At 39.1% G+C, this 21,840-nt stretch overlaps 1 protein-coding gene across 1 annotated transcript; it reads left to right on the top strand.

Annotated features, from left to right (window-relative positions):
- Positions 1-328: 328 nt before the first annotated feature.
- On the top strand, positions 329-8,171 carry TMEM215 (transmembrane protein 215). Its single transcript, XM_085567839.1, has one exon. It carries the CDS (start codon positions 513-515, stop codon positions 1,233-1,235), a length of 723 nt encoding a protein of 240 aa, XP_085423965.1. The 5' UTR covers positions 329-512; the 3' UTR covers positions 1,236-8,171.
- The last annotated feature ends 13,669 nt before the right edge of the window (positions 8,172-21,840 follow it).

Raw genomic sequence — 21,840 nt, 5'->3', positions numbered from 1 at the left:
AGGTAGGGGCAGCCCCGCCGGGCCCCCGCGCCGGCGCCGCAGCATCCCGCGCCGGGCGGCTCGCGTACTCACGGCTCTGCGGGGCTCCGGCGGCTCCGGGGGAGGACGAGGAGGAGGAGGCGGAGGCCGGGCAGGTGAACCCTCGCGGCAGCTGTCTCCCCGGCCGCTGCTGCTGGAAGCCGCCCGATCTCTCTAGCCACGGCCCTCGGCAGGGCTGGAGCCCCCCGCGCCCGCCGCCAGCGTGGGAGGGCGCGGCGGGGCTGCAGGCGGGGGAGCCGCTCCGGCCGGCTCCGGGGAGCGACGGAGGGAGGGAGCGAGGGAGGGGGCAGGAGGCAGGACAGCTCCCGGCCCCGGCCCGCCCTCCGTCTGCGGGGGGAAGCCGAGCGGCGCCCGCTGTCGGGGTGCTCCGCGCCTCGCTGCCTGGGAAACTTGGGAGGCTCGCCGGGGAGCGCCCGTCCCCTGCCCCGAGGGCCGCTCCGGCCGAGGGAAGCGTCCCCGTGCGCACCAGCTGGATGGCGCGGACCCTGAGACCCGACGACATCAACCCCCGCACGGGGCTTGTGGTGGCTCTGGTCAGCGTCTTTCTGGTGTTCGGCTTCATGTTCACCGTGTCTGGCATCAAGGGAGAGACCCTGGGAGACATCCCGCTGCTGGCTATCGGGCCGGCCATCTGCCTGCCGGGCATTGCCGCCATCGCCCTCACCAGAAAGACTGACGGCTGCACCAAATGTCCCGAGAACATGCGCCCGTGCTGCAAGGAAGTCAAGGATCGGGACGGCATGGAGCTGCTAAGGACCCCCTCGGACCTGGAGTCTGGCAAGGGGAGTTGTGACGAGCTGGCCAGGAAAGCTTACCGCAAGGACAGGAGAGGGCTGAGGGGAGAGGACACCGTGTTCATTTGCACCACCAGCACCACCGCCGCTGCCCCGGCAGAGTGCAAGAGCCTCACCAAAAAGGTGGAGCAGGAGGAGATGCTGAAATACCTGGAGAGCTGTTACCCAGAGATGCCAGAGAATGTGTTCGTGGGAGATGTCTCCACATACAGTGCCTTGGAGAAGAAGAGCTCTTCTCCCAGCAGGGACAGCACTCCTTGCCCTGACATTGAAGACAACATTTTTGTGGCTCCTAAAGATAGTATCATTGTCTGCTCTTACAAGGATAACAGCCCTTATGACAGGTACTGTTGTTACATAAACCCCACCGGAGTCAATTCAGACCAGGAGACCATTGTGTGAAAGATGCATACCTTATATATATGTATGTATACAAAACTGCAACTTCAACTTCTTGATAGGGGATAATATAGCTGCCTGCATGGGACAATCCTGATACTATTTCAATTTAAAGTGGTATGTGACTGATACTCAAACCTTTTGTGCCTGAAGTACGCTTTCTGTAAGTAAACAAGCATGTTTAAAGGTTAAAGAATTCAGTTTTTCATTTTTGGAAAAAAAGAAATTTTATTTTATTTTCTCCCTTTTCCTCCCTTTTGTTTTCCTGCTGCCTGTTGTACCCAAGCCTGTAGGCGCTCTGGCAGAAGGGCAGCAGTGCCTGTCAGCTGGGATCAAGAGCTGAATGAAACTCTGGAGCTGTCTGTAGCAAAGAATTTGGTGCTCTATGGCTGAATAAGTTTTTGAAATACTGTCACTTTATTTTGGGAGGGATTGAGATATGTCAGCATGAGCTCCAATAGCTGCCTGATGTCAGGGAGTGTAGAAATCGTTTGTCTCCCTTCGTCCTGGATGGATTTTATTTTCCTTTGTGTCAAGGAATAGATGTCCTGACCCCATGGGCTCTTCTGAAAGTCTTCTAGGAACCATAAAGGCTCAGGAGAGTTTTCAAAGACTAACCTATCGTCAATAGCATGAACATAGATTTATTAGCTTAATTTTCTACTGGTCTAGAGTTCACTGGAATGTTTCTAACACTTTTGGATTTTAGAGACATACTTGACAAGGAGAATGCAACATGAACATGACACAGTTCTTGCAGACTAGGAGCAGATGTCAGTGAACTCAGGTCTTTAAAATATATTTCAGTACCTCAAAAATCGCTTCAGGAATAGACTTCTGTGAGTTATGTTCTGAGTGAGATCTGACTCTTCTGAAAATGCCATTTTTTTGTGCCTTTTCTAAAATGCCAGATATTTCTGTATCGGGGATGCATGGTGACAGTCCACTCAGGGGTCTCAAAGCCATGCTTTGCTGGGAGAAGTGAACAGAGGACCTGACTGAAAGATGGTTTTTTCACACCTTATGAATACATAGCAAGAAAATGTGAAATGAGTAACTTCATTGAAATTAAGAGCCTACAGTCTACATACTGAAATACAAATCATGGCTGTTCTATCCAACAGCATGTTCCATGCTGTGCATAAACATCTTACCTGACCTCTACAATGTAGGGAACAGAGATGTGGTGTAACACAATGTGCATGCTAAGCAGCTACTCTAAGTGTTCAGGTCTTAGGGTAACAGTTGCTAAAGCATAGAATAATTTGCTAGCATCTCACAAAGCCCCAGTTCCTATATGCAAACTCCCAGAATGCCAGAAAGTTCCTGTGTGATTAAAGTCTTAATAGCTGCTCCTACTTAGATGGTTTTTGTCAACCCTAAGTTGTACCACAAAAATGTATTGAGTTACCAGAGTAGGAAATAAGAAAAACAGCCTGTTTTGTAGCAACCTGAGATGTCGTGTAGAAAATGAAAAGGAATTTTGCACTCAAATAAGGCTTACCCTGTCCATGGAATTGTTTGAAAAATGAATGTAAATTTTATACATATATTTATGTGTGTATTTGTTTGTTTGTTGAGAAACGTCAAACCATAAAGACAACCAGTCTCTGAACGTGTTTCCAGAAGAAGGAAACAATTTTCTGGCTAGCTTGGTGTCTTTCAGACCAAGTAAGATGTTAATTGTTTGGCTAGACTTTGATGGGGTATCTGGATACTACTAGGATAAATTCAAAAAATACTAGGTAGTTAAATTCAGGCGAAAACTCTGAACAGGTGGTTACAGGCAGCTGTGCTGCTCAGGCATGCAGCAACAGTACTGTGGTAATAAATGAACACCTGCACTCTGTGCAACCCAGCTTTTATCCAATGAGCAAAGGGATTCCACAAAAACAGAATCTCTCCCTGACATATTCAACTTCCACATAAAAGCACTCAGTCGTTGTCAGCAGCTTGCCTCCTTCTTAGGCTTAGTCACTGCAGGACCTGATTCTGCAATGTGCAGAGCAAGTCTTTAATGGCACCAGGAAGTCTTATTTCATGACCTGTGAGCCAACAGCTAAAACACTGCTGATGAATGTGATGATGAACAGGGTCTTTTGCTTTCTGCTTCTATGCAGAGCAGGTGAGGGTTCTCACTGCGTGCCTGGGGCGCTCAGCATCCCTGGAGATCAGACCCACCATGAGAAAACAGCCTACTGGGTCCTGCCTGCTGCCTTTGACAGGGTTGTGAGTAATCACTTGCCTTGCATAAGAGAGCAAGGCACCAGCCCACTGGGAACCTAGTTTTGTACAGTTCTGCAAATATATCTATAAGAAGAAATCAAGTTTTTCAATTTTGTCTAGGATTAGAGGTTCTCTATCAAAAGTTACATGGGCATTTTCAAGAAAAGACAGCAAACTCTAATGACAAATGGAATAGTAAATATATAATTTGATATACAGACATGCAGATCTGAGTCATGTGCTTTATTCAATTTTTAGTGTAAAAACAAGAGAATGCTTGTATTCAAGCAAAGTTTAATGGGAGTGAAAACTTCTCACAATATAGCAAGAGGTATAAAAAATGTATTTAAAATTTGATATTTACAGGCAATGTCATCCCTTCATTCATTCAGCTAAATTTCACAATAAAATACAACTTTAAGCAATATTTTTAGGTTACTATACCATAATCCTCTAGATTTCTTACTGAAAGTGTGAGAATTTGAAATTAGAGAAATAAATTAGTACTGCTTCTGAAATCACTTATTTTTCCGTTTTGTTCTCTGATAGTTTAAAAGAGAATGAAATGGAAATTGATGAATTTGGCCATAAAAATTATTATTTTTAAAATTTTAAATGAAAGGGGTTTAGTTTTTTTTGTTTGTTGTGGGGGTTAGATATTAAGGTTTGATTTTTCATTGGTTTTGTTGCTTTGGGGGTTTCATGGTTCTGTTTGTTTGAGATATTTTTTAATAAAGTGACCTTTTTATAGTTTTGCCAGTAGAAATCGAATGCATATTTGATCACAGACATGATGACAGCATTTTCAATTTTTTTTAATGCAGATATCATGCCCATATCAGAGAGCACCTAGGACTTAATTTTCATTCAGCTCGTGTGGACACTAGAACTTGTGATACCAGTGCTGATCTTAGAACAAGCAGGAATAATCACTTTGCTTTTCAGAGGCAGCTTCTAGTCTGAATTTGGCTTCAGGATACCACATCTTGAGGTGTGATTCCGAGGTGTGACCAGAGATGAAAGCTTCTTTCTGTTCTTGCTACATTAAAAAACCTTCTGGTCAGAGTCCCACTTCTCTCCCCAGTGCTCTCTTTCAAACAATGCATGAAGTTGTAGGGGAGCTCAATTTGGGGGATAAATATCTAGGGGCATAAATGTCTTGTGAACCACATATTGCTTAGTCCTAAAGTGGCAGGGTGTATAAAGCATTTAATGGAAAACAGTAATCTGGACATTTAGAGAAGTTTCCTAAAATATATATTCTGGAATAGCATTTATCATACTGCTACAGTGTAGTTTATCTTCTTTTAAGAGACAATGTGATATGCAGATCAATAAAAGGCAATTTTGTGTTGCTTTGTTTAAATTTCTGTTGTCATAAGTAGCATTGTTACAGTCATACAAGCTGATCGCTGCGAAGTCTTTACAAGACAATTTGAAATTTTAATCAGTGTGCACTTTGTCCTCCTGAGTGCAAAACGATAGCTGGTCCTTTTGTACTGGAACTGAATAAGCAAGAGGTGAGTGTGCTCAGAGTGTGTTCCTCTGGACTGTATTGTATTCTTGATCTGCATTCTGTAGAAAAGTCATACTTTTGCAGAGGCAGTTCCTCCCCCTCTGATCCAAACTCTCTGCAGTCCTGGCTCCAGTAATTATTTATTATATTGTAATTACTGGAGTAACAGTTACTGTGACCCCCTCTCACCATATCTGCTGTTACATACCAGAGTTTGTGGAGTGAACTCCTGCGTTTGGCCAGGGTGGTAGAATCTGACACTACATCATCCATCCAATCTAAGCTGTTATGTTGAGACATTCAGTTATGTTGTCAGTTCTTGCAGCACAAGCTTGGGATTTTGCCATGGGTTAGAGATGGATTCCTGTCAGGCCGTCAAGCACTGCCAACCTGATTTTCATGTGTGTGGGGGGACTAACCTATTTACTTGCAGAGCAAAATCAGCACGCAAGACCTTGACTCTCAGCATGTTGTCAGTTAAGTCATGGCACAGGAAACCTGTGAGTCCTGAAAGGTTTCTGTTAATGCCTTGAATATAAATTGTATTAAAACTTATAGAGAAGTTTCCTAATATATAGGCTAGAGGTGTTGTCTTGACACATGACATGGGGCATCAACTGCAAAGCAGCTCATGCTGAGCCCATTTCCACTCTGCAGCCAGTCTGAACATACAATCCCTGCAGGGAGAATTGTCGGTGGGTTTGTTACTTCTCTGGTAACTTTATGTCTCCTTTGTGGACTCCTTTATGTCCATAAACCACAGAGAGAGTGGATTGAGAAGTCACTTCTCATGCACCCTGGCAAACTTTCATAGGTAAGCATTGCCTTTAGTTTAGCAGTCCTATTGGTGCTAGAATTCCAGACCCTCTATTGGTTTTACCAGGCATGGAGATTCAGCTTTCATTAGTTTTTAAATATTTGTGTGTTCTGTGTTCAGAACAGTTGCATGGATTAGCCGTGTTTTGGATACACAGAAATGTTTATGCTGAATGTGTTTATATTTACAAGCTGCACCCTGGATGGGTGTGTGTATGTATGCTATGCATTTGTCTGCAACAGCAGGTAACAAAATGCACAATCATAGCAACATAGTCATTTGAGATCTCCTCAGAGGTGTTTTTCCAACACCATACCCAGCTTTTCTGCTCAAGTCTATTGCTGCAATTTAAAATTCCTTCAGTTCTTTAGGAGAAAAAACTTCTTCTAAGAACAACTCTGTTATGGCTTTTTAAGAACACAGAGTTCTTCCAACAGAGTTAAGATATTCCTTGTCTGTGTTTCAGAATGGCTCCTGTAAATTCCTGGAAATTGAAATCTGAATTTTTCCAGTGCTTTGCATTCAGCATTCCCCCAGACTGTTAGTAAACATCCTGAACCTTTAGTCAATTCTGAAAGATGCATTTCTAGCATTTTTTCACCCTAAACTGTCCTTTTTACCCCTCAGGGAGTGAAAAATGGGTTAAACACTTTGAAAATACCTCTCTGTACTATGTTCTAGTGAGAGTAGAACAGAAGAGGTCTTCATAAATGCAAAAGAGACTAAAAGGAATCACACAAAGTATTTCATTACTTTGTCAGGTTAACTGTGTTGAATTCTGGTCATAAAACCAGTATGTTTAGTGCACTGTTCCATGTGTGCATTGTATCTTTGGTAGCTACCCAGATGGCTTCTCAAGTAGGGACAGAGTGTTTTCCTGCCTGAAGGTATGATACAAGAACTACAGAAAAGAAAAGATTCCCATGTAGTGGGAATCTGATTTTAGGTCTCATCAAAACACTTATTTTCACACCACTGTATTTTAGTATGAAATGCAGTAATAATCAGCAATTGTGCACAATCATGAACATAAGGATGCTCCTATATTGGCTTCATATTTAGCACTCTTAGTAAGAAGTACTTATTTTGTTACTGTTGAAATCCAAGGCAAATTGTGCAAAGGTGTAACATTAAACATTTCATGTGGAGCTTCCAGGTCAAACTTAGTGCTGTATGAAAACTGTTGAATCTAGTCTTTGGAATTTAGTTCCAAAAAGGATCGCATATGTGTTTAAGACATAGTGCAGTGGAAAGATGGTGCACAAATAAAAAGGTGGGGTAGGTTGTTTCCCTGTGTGAACCAGAGGACTGTGGTTACTATGCTGTGGGACATTAAATAACATCATGTAGACTCATGGGTGTTTTTTGGAAGGTTTCAGTCATTAGGGTTCCCACACAAAGGAACTAAACACCCACTCTGTCACATTTCAAACTCTGGTTATTTTATATCTCTACATTCGAAAATGCATTTAAATTGAAAACCAAATTTACATTAGGAGGAAAGGCAATTTTCCCATATTTTATTTGGAAAGAACATTTTATTGCAAAATATTTTATCTTTGAATTCCAATTTAGAATGTATAAAATTGTACAATGCAATGTTTTATACTGTAATAGGGAATAATCGGGAGAGGAATTAGAAGGACAAAGTGCTCATTATCTGAAAAGCAGATGGTGCTCAACTGGAGTACAAGCAGAACAATCTTTCATAGCCTTGTCTTTTTACAGGTTTGAAAGGACACCCCCAGAAAGACACTCTTAAAAAAACCAAAGATTTCTACTTTTGAGGTCAATTCAGATGGAAGGGCTATTAGTAATTTTTAGAGGTCTGAGTAGGTGGAAGAGATGTTCTACAAGCTGGGGAAATCTCATACTAATCAGACATTGATCTTAAAGAGACACTGCATCCTTTGACTCCACAGTCAGGCTTAACACTCATTTTAAAACCCTGCATTGTTTGCAAAGGACATCTGATTTCACTGCCCTTTTATTTAAACAAATTAATTTATTTAATTTGAGTAATTAGCTGTACAAGGAAGCAGATAACTTTTCTGTTTGCAAAAACAAAAAAAAAGAACCTTGGAATTGGGATTCTTCCCTCCCCCCCTCCCCGCCCAATAACAAGCTAAGTAAAATATATTTGCTACCTAATCTAGGGGATAAAGAATAACTTCTTGGTGGCAAAACACAGTCTATTTCCAATGCCCATGGTTTGAATAAAATCTAGGAAGTTTTACACTTGGAAATACATTAATGAATTTTCAGCTTTACTTGTCGTGATTTTTTTAAAATATTGTGATTACTCAATCTGTTCTTCAATATTCAAGTTGAAACAATATAGTGAAGGTTTATCAATCTAATAAAAGACTTTCATAAATCAGTTTTTGTGTTGTGTGATTTTTTTTTAATGTTCCTGCCTGCATTCTCACTGCCAGGTAGATGGAGCTGCAATAAACAATAATCAGAATGCACAATCTTTCCAATAAAATCACCACATCGTGAATAGAGTCTTTGTATCCTCTGTATTATCTTGCATGACTGTAGAAAATGAATGGCCACTCTGTGAAGTGATCTATAAAGCATGTATCATCTTCACTTCGTCAGCTCTATTATTGCAATTGCTTTCCCATTTTCTGGCATGGATAAAATCATCAAGTAAAGGAAGACCACATCACATATTTCTAGTATATAGTGCCATCTTAGAAAAGAATGCTAGATTAGCTGACTAGTGGATTTAAAGCATCTCACAGATGAGCTGTGTGCTAGTTATCATACTTCAGTTTTACAGGCTGGTAAATGCTTTCCTGCATCTGATATGTGGCCGTTGTCATTGGCTACATCTGTCAAAATGCCTGATATTAATCTTAAAGTACTTGTCAACTGACTGAGAACACTTCTGTTTGTGTCTGTAATGTTCACTACATTACTTCTATCTTCCAAAGTCATATCATCACAGTCATCAGACAAACTGACATTCATAAGGACTATTGCTGTCTTCAGCAGAACTTGAATACTACCCAAGGACTTGTCAGTGGTTAAAGCTGTCAATCCAGCAAGCTTCACTCATTTCTATTTACAAGATTTTAAACTCATAAGACACTTTAAAAAAATCTTTTAATTCTTTAGACAACATTAAAATAAAGAAGAAAAGTTAAAACTGAAACACTATGGATAAAGCATATGCTTTCACACCCACATTTGATAAGGATATGCACCTTTTAAATAAAAAAGTAAACAAATGCAAATTCATTAAGATAATAATGTAAAATATTTAATACATCATAAAACACTGTAATAAAGCAGAGAGTTTCACAGTTTCTAGATAGCATTTGGATAAAGGAAATTATTATACTAGAGGATATCTCTGGGCTACTGATAACTGAAAGGTTTATTCTGCTAAAATTACAAAACCAGTAATTGTACTATACCTTCCAATATGAGATTTAGAGAAAGAGAAAATAATTTTTAAGCTTAGAAAAAATGTGAAACTAATTCAAAAGTTTTATTTAAAAAAATTTGGCTGGACTTTACATTTGGATCTCATGTGGCAAAGTCAGGTCTGTCTATGTCCCTCACAGCAATTCACAGACTTCTGAGACTTAATTTCACTTAGAATTATATACATATTTTCTGTATAGTTAAAAAAAAGACTCACATAATTTGGAAGTATTTAACTTTCTACCTCTTTAGGCACTCCTGAAAAATCTATCATTACTGGTGCATTTAGTTCTCACAGAAGCTGAAGAAAGACTGTAGTGTGACACTCCTATCACTATCATGCAGCATATACTTGGAATTAAAAGTCACAGCTATGCTAGCTACATAAAAACATGAACAAGTAGTAAGCTGCTTGGTTAAACTCCACAGATTTAAGCCAGAAATATTGCAAATACATGCATGTTTTCATACTTGTACCTAGGATCAGGGACAGATTGGAGGGTAAGGGAGCAGCATAAACAGGATTAAGTGGTGCTATATCACTCAAAGTCCTTCCTTTTCATCTCCTCCCAATTAGCTTTATCCAGTCTGGTTCACATTATGGTGGAAATGCTTTCACTCTTGATATCCCTAGTCTCTCAGTTTCACTTACTCTAGATTGTTTGTTAACCAGTTGAACTGGAATGGACTAAACTCTTCAAAATAATTAGCCCCAAAAGGTAAGTCTTTAAAGAAAGCCAATGCTCAGAGAATCACGCTCATCCTAAAATTACTCCACTTGTAGTGATGGTTCTCTCTTTACAGGAAATACTGGTTCTGGAATGGCCTTTCCTAAACTGTGTCCTAAATTACACAGTGACTCAGGGGGATGCCTGATTTCACTGACAGACAGCTATCCAGCAATAGTAGGTTCACTGCCACTTTAGTCAGAGCAAAAACATCAGCTAATGTTAAGAGCTGTTTTTCAGAGAAATCCCAGAGCAGCCAAAGACAAGAGCAGCTGTAGTGAATTTTACCCTGATTAGCAACAGCATACAATGTCTTGCATTTCTCTACCAAGATTTTCTGCAACAAGATGGCAAGTGTCATTAGGAATTGGCTGTAGGGAAACACATGAGACTTTCTTCTTAATTCTTCTTTCTATGCCCCAGACAATGGAGATTAAATGGAAGTAGGAGTAGAAATTCTTGTTTCAATTTGTATCCACTATAATTTCTCTGCTCTATTTTTCATCCTCCTCTTTAATGAATCTTACTTCCTCACACAACGTACACCTAATTTTTCCCTTTCACAGCACAAAACCTACCATGCCCACAGGGTTTATGATACCACTAAACAGCAGCACTATACTGTTTCCTTTCCTGTGGGAGCACCTCACAGGCTGGAATGTCCAACCAGCTGGTTTTGAGGTGATGGTGGCTGCTGGCTGAGCATTTCCTATCAAAACCACACCAAGAAGTAATACCGGGAGCTACTTTTTGCTCTGGTAGCTGGTGGGCCATTTCTGTGTGTTATTCCTTAAGATGAGTTTTTTTATTTTATTTTTTAATTTTTTTATTTTCAGTGCCACTCCTGGGAGAAACACCTGTAAATAAAGCCTGAGCTAACACATTCACAAGGCCAAAGGGGTGTATTATCTCCTTTCTAATTTTCTAATTCAGCAGGATGACCTGACAGACTGAAAGCAGAAGGGATACTAGAGTTAATGAGGTACTAGGAAGCAGGACTTCAGAGAAGATCACTGGGAAGGACACCTGGTAGTGGACTATATGAAACTCTGTTGGCATCTTGAGTCACAGAAGTGCTGGTGACCGCCTTCGGTGTGACAGAAACTTTCTTACCTTCAAGCCAGTATGTGACCATGTCTCCTTTTCCCTAAGAAAGAATATTAGTCCTGGGGTTATAATACCATCGTCATTTATAAAATAATTTTCTTACTACAGCTCAAAACAAGTCTCAAAAGGAGAAATATGTGCCTGTCAGCCACTTTACATGGAGGAAAAATGAGGCATAAAACCTTTCCTTAAAAGATAATAGCAGGACTATCAATTAAAAAAAAAAATCTTTGAAGTCCCATCCAAAACTGGGTCCACAAGTAGGTTAATTTTCTTGTGGAACTCGCATGATGATTTGTGATGTATCTGAAGAACCTTTTTTGATTTCAAGCAGTCGTGACAGTGAATGTGCCATACAGGACTTCCAAGCTTGACGGAGTCCTTCTTCATCTCTGACTTACCAGGTTTGTCCCATGAACAAGTCCATGGAACTGGTCCTGGCTTAAAATCTGAACATGCTCTCTTTGGATACAGGAATTAGTGTAACCAAAGCATTGTGAGATATAGAGGACTTGAAGATATAGGGGACTGCACGGGTTAAAAATCAAGGAGTACTTTCACACTCTCCTCTCAGAAAAGCTGAGTGTAAATGTTACATACACACCTTGACTTGTAAGTTCCCACGGCATACTAACACATACTCTCCAATCTGCTCCAACAGCTGGTATGCACTTGAACTGCACTGTATTTTAAGAGCTGGAAAGAAAGACAAAGACCATATTAGCAAACAATTTATACATCTAAGACAGATTAATCTCCCAGGGGTGTCAAAAATTTCAAGACTCATTAATAAACTCTGCCTTAGTTTTTTTTTCTTTTTTCAAGTCTTTGCTTCCATTCCTTGTTATTAGTTATCCAAATATTTGCACACAAGCTCCAGTATCCTGGCCTGTATGTGAGAGCATCTCAGGATAAATATAGGGCTGTCAACAAGCACTACTTCACATTCTGCACCTAATATTTTGTACTCTGCACAGGTGTCTATCTGTGCTACGGATGAGCATCCTTTTTGTCTGGTGAAGAAAACCACACACAGTTCTACCTCCTGGTCAATAAAGAGACAATGCTTTCTTAGCACATTTAATTTTCAGCAAAGTCTAACCATTAAATAAACAGCTGCCCTTGCAATGACTCCAAACCTGAAAATTAAGACATCTGGAAGAGATAATGTTAACATAACTCCACAATCTTTTTAGTATTGTGATTTTTTCTTAGTTGAAAATTTTATCTTCATGTAAACCATGTAAACCTCACTTGTCTTACCTTTTGCAAATGATAGAGGAGGGATAGAGAAGGAGAGATAGAAGAAGTTCTACTTCTGCTGGAAAGCAAAATTCTGCCAAAATTTAAAACCATTTTAAAAAGGTTTTTTCACCTGTAACATTCTGTGACACAGACCCAATCATTATGCTTCTTTGTTTAAAAAACATCCCAGTTGATAGTAGGACTGGCTAAGATTGTCTAACTGGTTTTTGTTATGTCAGAAAATGACAGTTTTATAATGTCCACTTTTATTTGTTTAAATGTTTTTTTTAGAGTCTCAGAACACTGCCTGTATATCAGGAGATATATGTTTCAGATAGATACATATCTCAGAATTATTATATTTCATTTTGTCATCTTTCATGAAAACAAGACACTAGCACTCAAATTCCAGGTGATAGCATTTTTAGTGTGCATTGCTGGTAATTAATCTATTTTAAAACAATCATTTTATGGTTGAAACTTGATAATATAATCTAATTTGAGGTCCTCAGATGTATGTGGCCAGAAAAAGAGGGAGAGAAAATAAATGCTTGATAGATAAAGGCTCTGTCTTTATTTCTATGTCTACAGTGCTGATGCACCATCTGAGAAAGAGACTGGCATACAGAACAAAAGATAACCTGTGAATGATGGAAGCAGATTTTGAAGGTATTAGTTTTAAAGGAGTTCAGATAAGACAACACAAGGAGCATTAAAGGAGTTATCATGGAGACTGACGAAAGAAAATTAAGTTTTATGTGTTCCATCCAGGTTATCATTTACTTTGGAAAGATAAAAATGGTGAGGAGCAATGGGTGCTAGTGTTTCTCAAATCCTTTCAAAATCTTCAAATACATCTGGGTGGCAGTAACAAATAGAAACAGTGAACATAACCACTTGCCTCTCATTTTGTTTCATTCCAAACTTTTTTTACTGTAGAGAACTTCAAAGCCACAAAACTCCCTTTCTGAGACTTTAGAAATGAGAGGATCTGATTACAAAAGCAGTTGCAGAGATTAGCACCCTAATAATTTGTCCCTAGGCAGACTGGACCCAGAAATCAAGAACCACTTTACAGATTCAGAGTCATTTGAATAGGCCAGGACTCAAAACTCAGCCTAACATTTTTTAAGAACTAATTCAGGGATGATTAAAACCCAACCTGCAGTTTGCTCCTTATTACCTTCACTGGTAGATTCCATCCTGGAAGCTGTGTTTACAGTATCTCCAAATAAACAGTATCGTGGCATTTTGGTTCCAACAACTCCAGCTACAACTGCCCCTGTTAAGAAATGGAAAGCAAGACATTTTGTGTTTATAAATCACATAATCAGTCATACAGCCTTGTGGTTGCTACCTACACTATCTTAAATCTAATTTGTTAGCCAGATAAAGACTGAGTGTCAGTATTGTCTTGACATGGGTTACAAATCTGTCTTACAAGTGATTTAAAACACAGAAGATATGATTTCTCGGTAAGACAATATAAGGCCTGATTAGTTGGGATGCTGGGCTGCACAGGACATATCAAACTCTGGCTGTCTGTAAACATGGAAATGCAATCATACATCAGATTAAATCAGGGAGCTAGGAGTCCGAGAGTGCAGGCTAGATCAGATTGTCAAGAAACAACTCACTGTTTTAAGAACAGCTGATAAGTAACAGATACAGAGTGGCAGCTCTAACTCACATCAGCAAAGGCACAGGGGTTGTGGGATGTTTCCAATGTTGTATTCAAAACTGAGGTACCATGTATCCAATAAATAATTCTGTTGGGATGACCTCTATGTTGTGTTCCACTGCATATCAAAAAATTAACTTTATTTTTAATGGAGAGGAAATGGCCATTACAGATGCATTTGTAAGGCCAGAGGAAGACATCTTTTGCAACTTTCTCAACATACCTGAATGTATTCCTGCTCTTATCTTCAGGAGGGTATTAGGCTTGTGTGGGATCTTAAAACTCTTGCAGACATCCAGAAGATCTATAGCCATGCTTGCAATCTCACCAGCATGAAGAATCCCATTCTCCTTGGGTACTCCTGACACCACCATATCTTAACACAACAATGCAACTGTGTTAACATTTGGCACTACACATAGATTTACTGAAGTATGCTGCCTACAATAAAGAAAAAAATATTAAAAAAGGAAGAAGCTCTATTCTTTCATATCCCAAGGCACAGTTGTGCCTGCTGAGCAAAGAAAACCAGAAACAAATGAATGCTAGGGCAATGGCTCATGGATAGAATTACCCTAGGTACAAAAAATGTTCTATTTCCTTCTTATTTTTGCACGAGATTTATTCCCTCCAATCATTTCTTTTTTCATCCTCCCCTGAGAGTGCTGAGAAGTGCTTAAAGTGGGACAGGCAGTGCAAATGTGGCTGAATCAGTGCTTTCTGTCATTGGGCAGATATTATAAAAAAAGATAATGACTTCAACTAGGCATTCTTCTATGCTTCCTGCACTATGCTTTAAAAACTGATGATGGGATTTTGGGGTCCTAGAGTGCTGAGCTGGACAACCACGACTGTGAGAATGATAAACTCATTGTTAGATTTCTGAAAATGCTTTCTGAATGGTCATGGAAATCTGGAAAGGTCCCAGTCTGTAGGAAGCTGGCAAATATGCCTGCTTTCAAGAAGGGCAGAAGAATTTCTTCTGCCAATTCTTTCAAGAATTTCAATAATAGCAAGAGGGATGACCTTGCAATCTACAGGCCTGTCACTTTCACTTCAGTGCCCTGCAGAATTTTGAAGAATAATTTTCTGAGGTAACGAAAAATACCTGAAGGACAGCATAGTCATTGGTCCTAGCCAGCATGGCTTCATGAGCAGAAAGCCCTGATTGTTAAATTTGATTTTCTTTTATGACACCCATCCAGGTGATCAAGGGAAGCCAGTTGATGTAATCTTTTTGGATTTCAGTAAAGTTTTTTATACTGCTTCTCCCAGAATCCTTCTGCACAAACTGTCCAGCTCGTGGCTGAATAAACAAATTATGTGGTGGGTGAGCAGCTGGCTCAGGGGTCAGGCACAAAGGGTTACAGTGAATGGGGGGATATCAGACTGCTGACCTGTCAATGGGGGTTCCACAGGGCTCCATCCTCAGCCCGGTGCTCTTTGTCTTCATAAATGGCTTGGACTCAGGACTGGAAGGGATATTAAGTCTGCCAATGTTACTAAATTGCCTCACAAGCAGAAAGGCCCTACTAAGAGACCTTGAAAAATTAGAGGACTGGGCAATCACTAACTTCATGTTTAAGGAGAAAAGGTATTAGATTCTGCTTCTGGGATGGGGCAAACCTGGATGTACAGACAGACTGGGAAAGGAGAGGCTGGAAAGCAGAAATGAGTGCAGGAAAGGGATCTGGGGGTCTTGGTTGAAGTTGAACATGAGCCAGCAGTGCCCTAGGGGCACAGCACCACTAGCCATGCAAGGAGGGGATTGTCCTGCTCTGCTCTGCTCTTGCCTCAAGTGCTGGGGGCAGTTTTGGGTGCCACAACACAAAAAAGATATTGAGCTGTTAGAGAGTGGCTCGAGGAGGGTCACAAGGATGGTGAAGGGTCTGGAGGTGAAGCTGTGTGAGGAGTGGCTGAGGTCACTTGGTTTCTTCAGCCTGGAGAAGAGACTGAGGAGAGACCTCACTGCAGATACAGCTTCTTGTGAGGGTAAGAGGAGGGGCAGCACTGATCTTTCCTTTCTGGTGACAGTGACAGGACCCAAGGGAATGGCTTGAAGCAGTATCAGGGTTGTGTTTAGCTTGGATACCAGGAAAAGGTTTTTCACCCAGAGAGTGGTTGGGCACTGGAAGAGGCTCCCCAGGAAAGTGGTCACAGCACCAACCTAACAGAGTTCAAGAAGTATTTGGACAATGTTCTCAGGCACACAGTGTGACTCTTGAGGATGGTCTTGTAGAGGGCCAGGAGTTGGACCTATGATTTTTGTGGATCCCTTCCAACCAGGGCAAGAAACCAGTTGGTTTGGGATCTATGGGGTACATTTGTTCAGGAATTTTATGCTCAAGAATGTGTTCAGCAGTTCCACAGTGGGCATTTTTGTTCCCTCTCTTATAGGAATTCTGTCTGTCTCATTCAAAAGCTCTGTTAGAGTTCCTTAGGTTTTACAGAACCCAGCTATAATCATAGTCTATCCCCAGCAGATTGCCATGGTAGGAAATATAAAGCCATTTTCCTATAAAAGAAAAAAGGCAAAAGAGAAGAAGCAGTCAAGCCCCTACAATGTATTAGGAGAAAGAAGATTGTTACGGTCTTTGCAAAAAAAGACAGATAATAAAGTTAAGGTTAGGACATGTATGATCCCATGTAGAAGATAAATGTTTTAGTTGTGTTCCCATGATACACAAGTTGCCAACTGGAATTAATCTGCTGCCAGACCTCACTAGTCATAGGAACCAAATAAACAGAAGCGCTATTTTAATTCATTAATTTGTCCCATTCACAACACTTATCAACCATACAAATGCTTAAATGTATGCAGGAGAATGTTCCTAAAGTTTGCTAGGGCTCTGCTAGAACTCATCTCCTAATTGTTTTATTTGGTCTTCCGAGTGGCAAGAAGCTTTCCAAATCTCATTCAGCTGTTCTTCCTTGTCATCAGAGAGTCTCTGTCTTGATGGCCCAGTCCCCATCATGGTCCACGGCTCACAGTACTTACAAGCATCTCCTATTGTCTCCACCTTATAGACATCATAGTTATCTATGATTTCATCAAAAGTGGTATAAAGCTTGTTCAAGAGATCTACCACTTGGTATGGTGTGCTGCTGCTGGACAGCTCAGTGAAGCCGACAATGTCACTGTTAAAACACAACAGAAAGAGCATAATAATCCACTGTCCTAATCATTGCTGATTAATAATCTTAAAATACTGTAAAAATTTCTCAATATAATTACATCAACCTTCTCTTTTCAATAATTCTTTCTCTAAGATTGTTATTAGATAGTTTTGTCTTAATTTATTTAAATTTACAAAAGACTCCTTCCATTTAAAAGGACAGACTGATCAAAGTCTTTTGCCTTAGCAATGCAGTAAAACATTTTTACAGGTAGACTTTATTCTGTAACAGACTAGAGAGTCTTTAGTTTTGGGTTATGTATAAATTAAAAAAAGAACTTGATATTAGTTCTTTTATGACAAGTGAAGGTATGTCATTTGTATGTTGCTTCCTGCATGCATAAAAATTAGAACAGTAAATCCATGTGGACTCTAAGGATAGACAGATTTTCTTTATACAGGTTAAATAGTAGATTCTTTACTTAGACTTATCTTATGAAACATAGGTTCATGCATATGTAACACATGTAAAGCAATATGCTGCTGTTCGTTAGAGCTCCGCAGTAATGTAATTTTTAATTTAAGTAATTCTAATGACAAATAGGGAGGTGCGAGAATTTTGAAAGACACTATTTTGTAGAGCCACCTATTACAATAGGTGGCTGTGTAGATAGAAATTCTGTACTCGGTTAGGAGCTTCACCTCCACTGGAAGACTAGGAGTTTCTTCTGTAAGAGACAGTTCTAGTCCTATCTTTCATATTTTATTTACCTGAAGAAGATGGTGGCACTTGAGTAACTTTGAGCTTGTGCCTGTTTTCCCTGCCTGAGATCATCTGCTACTTGTTTTGGCAACATACCTGTTGTAGAAAGTAGAGCATTGTAATCTTCTTATGTGGATAAAAGAACACATTAAACATAACATGCTGGTTTTAGTACACAAAAAATGCTCATAAATGCAAAATATTATGAGGGTGAAAACACACTTTGGCATCAAAATCTTCTATGCTGTAATGTGAGAATTCACAATAAATCTCACTGATAACACACCCAGATTTTTCACGTGGCCCTTAACTTTTAGGCCAAACAAACCAGTATCTATATACATTTCAAGGAAGAGTAAGGCTAGATTCTAATGGTGTGATCTGGGATTTTACTAACTCTTTCTTTGTGAACTCTTTGTGAATGCTTTCTACTTGTGTTATTTGTTTACTATTTCTTCCCTATTTTTTTTTTTTTAATTGTATTTGTTCCCCCTATCTTGGACTTTCACATCCCTTTGTGTTTTGCTTTCTTATATGCTACTCCCATCTCTTTATGCCTTTTCTTTTCTTACAGAATTCTGGAATATACACTGCCATCAAAAGCAACCAACTACAATTCTACAACATTTATAACTATGTAAAAGGCCTGGCACAAGGAGGCAAAGTCAAAGCACGATGGATTTTGGCCCAAAGCTCTTAGATGAGTGTACTGACTTCTGGGGGGAAATACAGAAAGTAGCTAAATAGCTTCCCAGCTTTGCAAGTTTATTCATTCTTTGCCAGCTACCTATTAAATAATCATCTAAGAGAGGGTTCTTTTTTGTAGTTAGACAGCTGAAATAAAAATTTTATTGAGAAGAATATACAATATTTTTTTATTTATAACTTACTATACAACAGACGATCAGTCTTCTGTTTCTCATGCATTAAATCCTGGGTTCTCTCAGAAACCAGTATCTCCAGATGTTTGTTATATTTCTCCATCTAAATAACAGAGAATTTTGTAAAATTTTTCAAAAATTCATATTTTTACTGAAACAGATGCCTAGCTGGATAGGATTTAAATATTTGAACTATTCTGCTTTGAAAACATTCAGAGATAAAAAAAGGGCACAGGTCTAAGATACCTAATGCTTTTTTACAAAATCCAAAGGTCACTTTTCTTCTCAAGGAAATTTATGAATTCAGACTTGAGGTTGTTGCTTACACACAAGACAGCAGAAGGCAATTTCAAGCTTTTCAAATTTCATGCAAATTTGAGGGGCCAAACACAATGCAGAGAGAAACTTACAGATAGACTCTTAACAAAACAAAAAGTATCTAAGTCCCAAACTTTTATCAAAAACTCACAATGCTTTCATAAACTATCTTGCTATCCTAGTCTATGCTTTGCTTTTTGCATCCCTCCTCTGTGTGAGGCAATGGTCTGTGGAGGCAGGAATCTTCTTTCTCTGCTGATGGGCTTGAGATATGCTGCTCAAAATGATTTACAAACATTTGTAGCATGCAGGAATTCTATATCCCTTGTACTATACTTAGCCACAGGGAAGAGGGAATATAGTTTTCAAGCAACATTTGACAGACCAAAAAAAAAAAAGTTTTCAGCCCCAAAGAAGTTGAAAAAGTTAAAAAATTGAATGAGGAGAAAATTTGGTTTTAAGCAGAACTGCAGCTAGTCTCCCCAACAGAACTGAACAAATAACTGTGGATTTTTTTTCCAAACAAGGTGTATAATATTTTAAAAAAAGCCCTGAAGGATAGAGGTGAAAGTTATTGAAAGTGAGCAGATTGGATTGGATCAAAAAGCTAAATTTACCAGAGTCATCATCATGTCAACAGGGCTAACAGGATTCATCTTGTACAACATTTTCTTGACTTGCTCAAAGGTAGGCCTTTGGGATGGGTTATTTTTTCTGCACCTCTCAATTAACTGCAGAAGGGAAAGAGAGTAGAAAAGCAAACAGCCTTTTATTATTCTAAGCAGAAGCAGTATTTTAAGTTAATATTTTTTTTTTCTTGGATCCAACTGCCTGTGTGAAGCTCTATCTGCAGCTGGTGAAGTGTCAAAGCTATACTGAAGCCTCTGGAGTTCTACAGGCTTTTGCTGAATGAAGGATATTAGTTCATGAAAATGTTGCTGTGGGAAATCATGAATAAGATATACACGTTCCTTCTGCTGAACACTGCTTAAGCTCTTGTGCTGTAAGAGAGTGTTATGCTGTTGGAGCCACATGCAGTTTTCAGAGGACTTGTCTGTACACAAATTTCACAAAATATTAAGAACTGGAGTACCCCTTAAGAATGTCAACTTCTGATTTAAAAACAGTGCTGCTAAGGAGAAGTTTTTTACATTTATGTTGCTACAAACCAGCAAAGGTGAATTATATTGCACTTAACCTGAAATGAGGATGACCCCATCTTGTTCTGATTTACTTAAACTGGAAGGGGGTGTACTTTACTAAGGCTACTGAAGAGAAAGACTTAGTGCATAAGAAACAAACCAAACTCATAATTTGCCTGACACAGAATTCATTATGTGAAAGACCCCCATCAGTAAGCTAGATATTACTACCATAAAATACGTATGGAATTCAACACATTATAATAAAATGAAATTGCACGAAAATCAATGATTAAATATTAAAATAATAATCTATTACACTGGAAGCTGGAGGGGATAACTGAATATTTCATTGTCACAATGACAGGTTTTTTATTAAGGATATTAATTATTTTAATTTTGCCTTTTTTCAAGTGTACTTCTTGATTTCTGGGTTATTTATATTTATTAAAGGTAATATTGCTATAAAACTTCTGTGACATTGTCAATTCACTTCAATAAATGATTTTTGTACACAATATTGTACTTCATTCACAATTTGTACTTTACAATAGTATTTTACTCACCTCTATATAATCTGTGGGACATGGGCAAGAATTCTCAGCCTTTCCTGAAATTAATTCTGCCAAAGATGGGCACCAAGAATATTCAGATGAATGCACATCATCTTTCTAGCAAAAAAGAGGATTAAACAATGTTGAAATAAGTGTTATGGTTTTCATGCCAGCCACTGAAAATATATTACTATTATCATCATCACTTTTGTAACATCTTCCCTATCACTTCTAAGTCAGCTTTTTCACATAAGAGCACAAGGGAAAAGAAAGGATATAAATATATATATATAACCCAGTATAAAATGGGTCACCTTTTTTAAAAGCTTTTTCATGGCTGACAGGCTTTAATCTTAGTGTTCATATGACATAAACAACTTTTGAAACAAACAAATTCCAGGCAAGATATTGGTAAACTTTTAAGTGACCACAAAGACTATATTAGTCTATTATCACAAACTGTGAGAACTGGAAAAACAGTAGTTTCAAATCTTTATTGTTACAACTCTTGTTAAGCAAATTCTTTCAGAGAGAACATGGTTATATATCCAGACCATCTGTTTTCAATTTCAAGGTGCATTCTTTTTGTGTTTGCCATTTAGCAGTGATCAAAAGACACCCACAAAACAGGTATTTTCCTTATGGAGAGCAAGTAATTTGCTTTTCTAGGTTATTCTTTTTACTGCAAGATTCCATTTAAAGGGCCTTAAATGACAGGAAAAGGAAGAACTAGGAGAAAAAGAAAGATATTAATACATACATTCTCCCTGAATCCACCTAGCCATTAAGCCTCACAAAACGAATCAAAAACCAGTTTTGGAGCTACACTATTTTTATCATATATTCTTCAGAGCTCTGAAATGGAAAACTGGTAGACCTATGAGTAAAACCTGTTTGCATGTTCCATGGGAACTGAACTGGCATCCATAAAGTCATTAGGAAAATGCGTGCTTATCAAGTAACTCGAAGGTGCAGTAACTCAAAGTTGGGTTTGTCTTCAGCAGAAACAGAATCAAAGTTGTCATGCAAATTTTACAGATAGTTCATCTTTACTTACTGCCAGAGAGTTACTTCTT

Source organism: Lonchura striata, chromosome Z, assembly GCF_050655825.1.
Source record: "Lonchura striata isolate lonStrDom1 chromosome Z, ASM5065582v1, whole genome shotgun sequence".
Taxonomy (NCBI): Eukaryota; Metazoa; Chordata; class Aves; order Passeriformes; family Estrildidae; genus Lonchura; species Lonchura striata.
Note: the sequence above shows the minus strand (reverse complement) of the source record. Positions and strands in the feature narration are given on the sequence as shown.

What these genes read in the sequence shown, in the direction of transcription:
- TMEM215 (XM_085567839.1), top strand. Translation starts at nt 513, where the DNA reads ATGGCGCGGACCCTGAGACCCGACGACATCAACCCCCGCACGGGGCTT.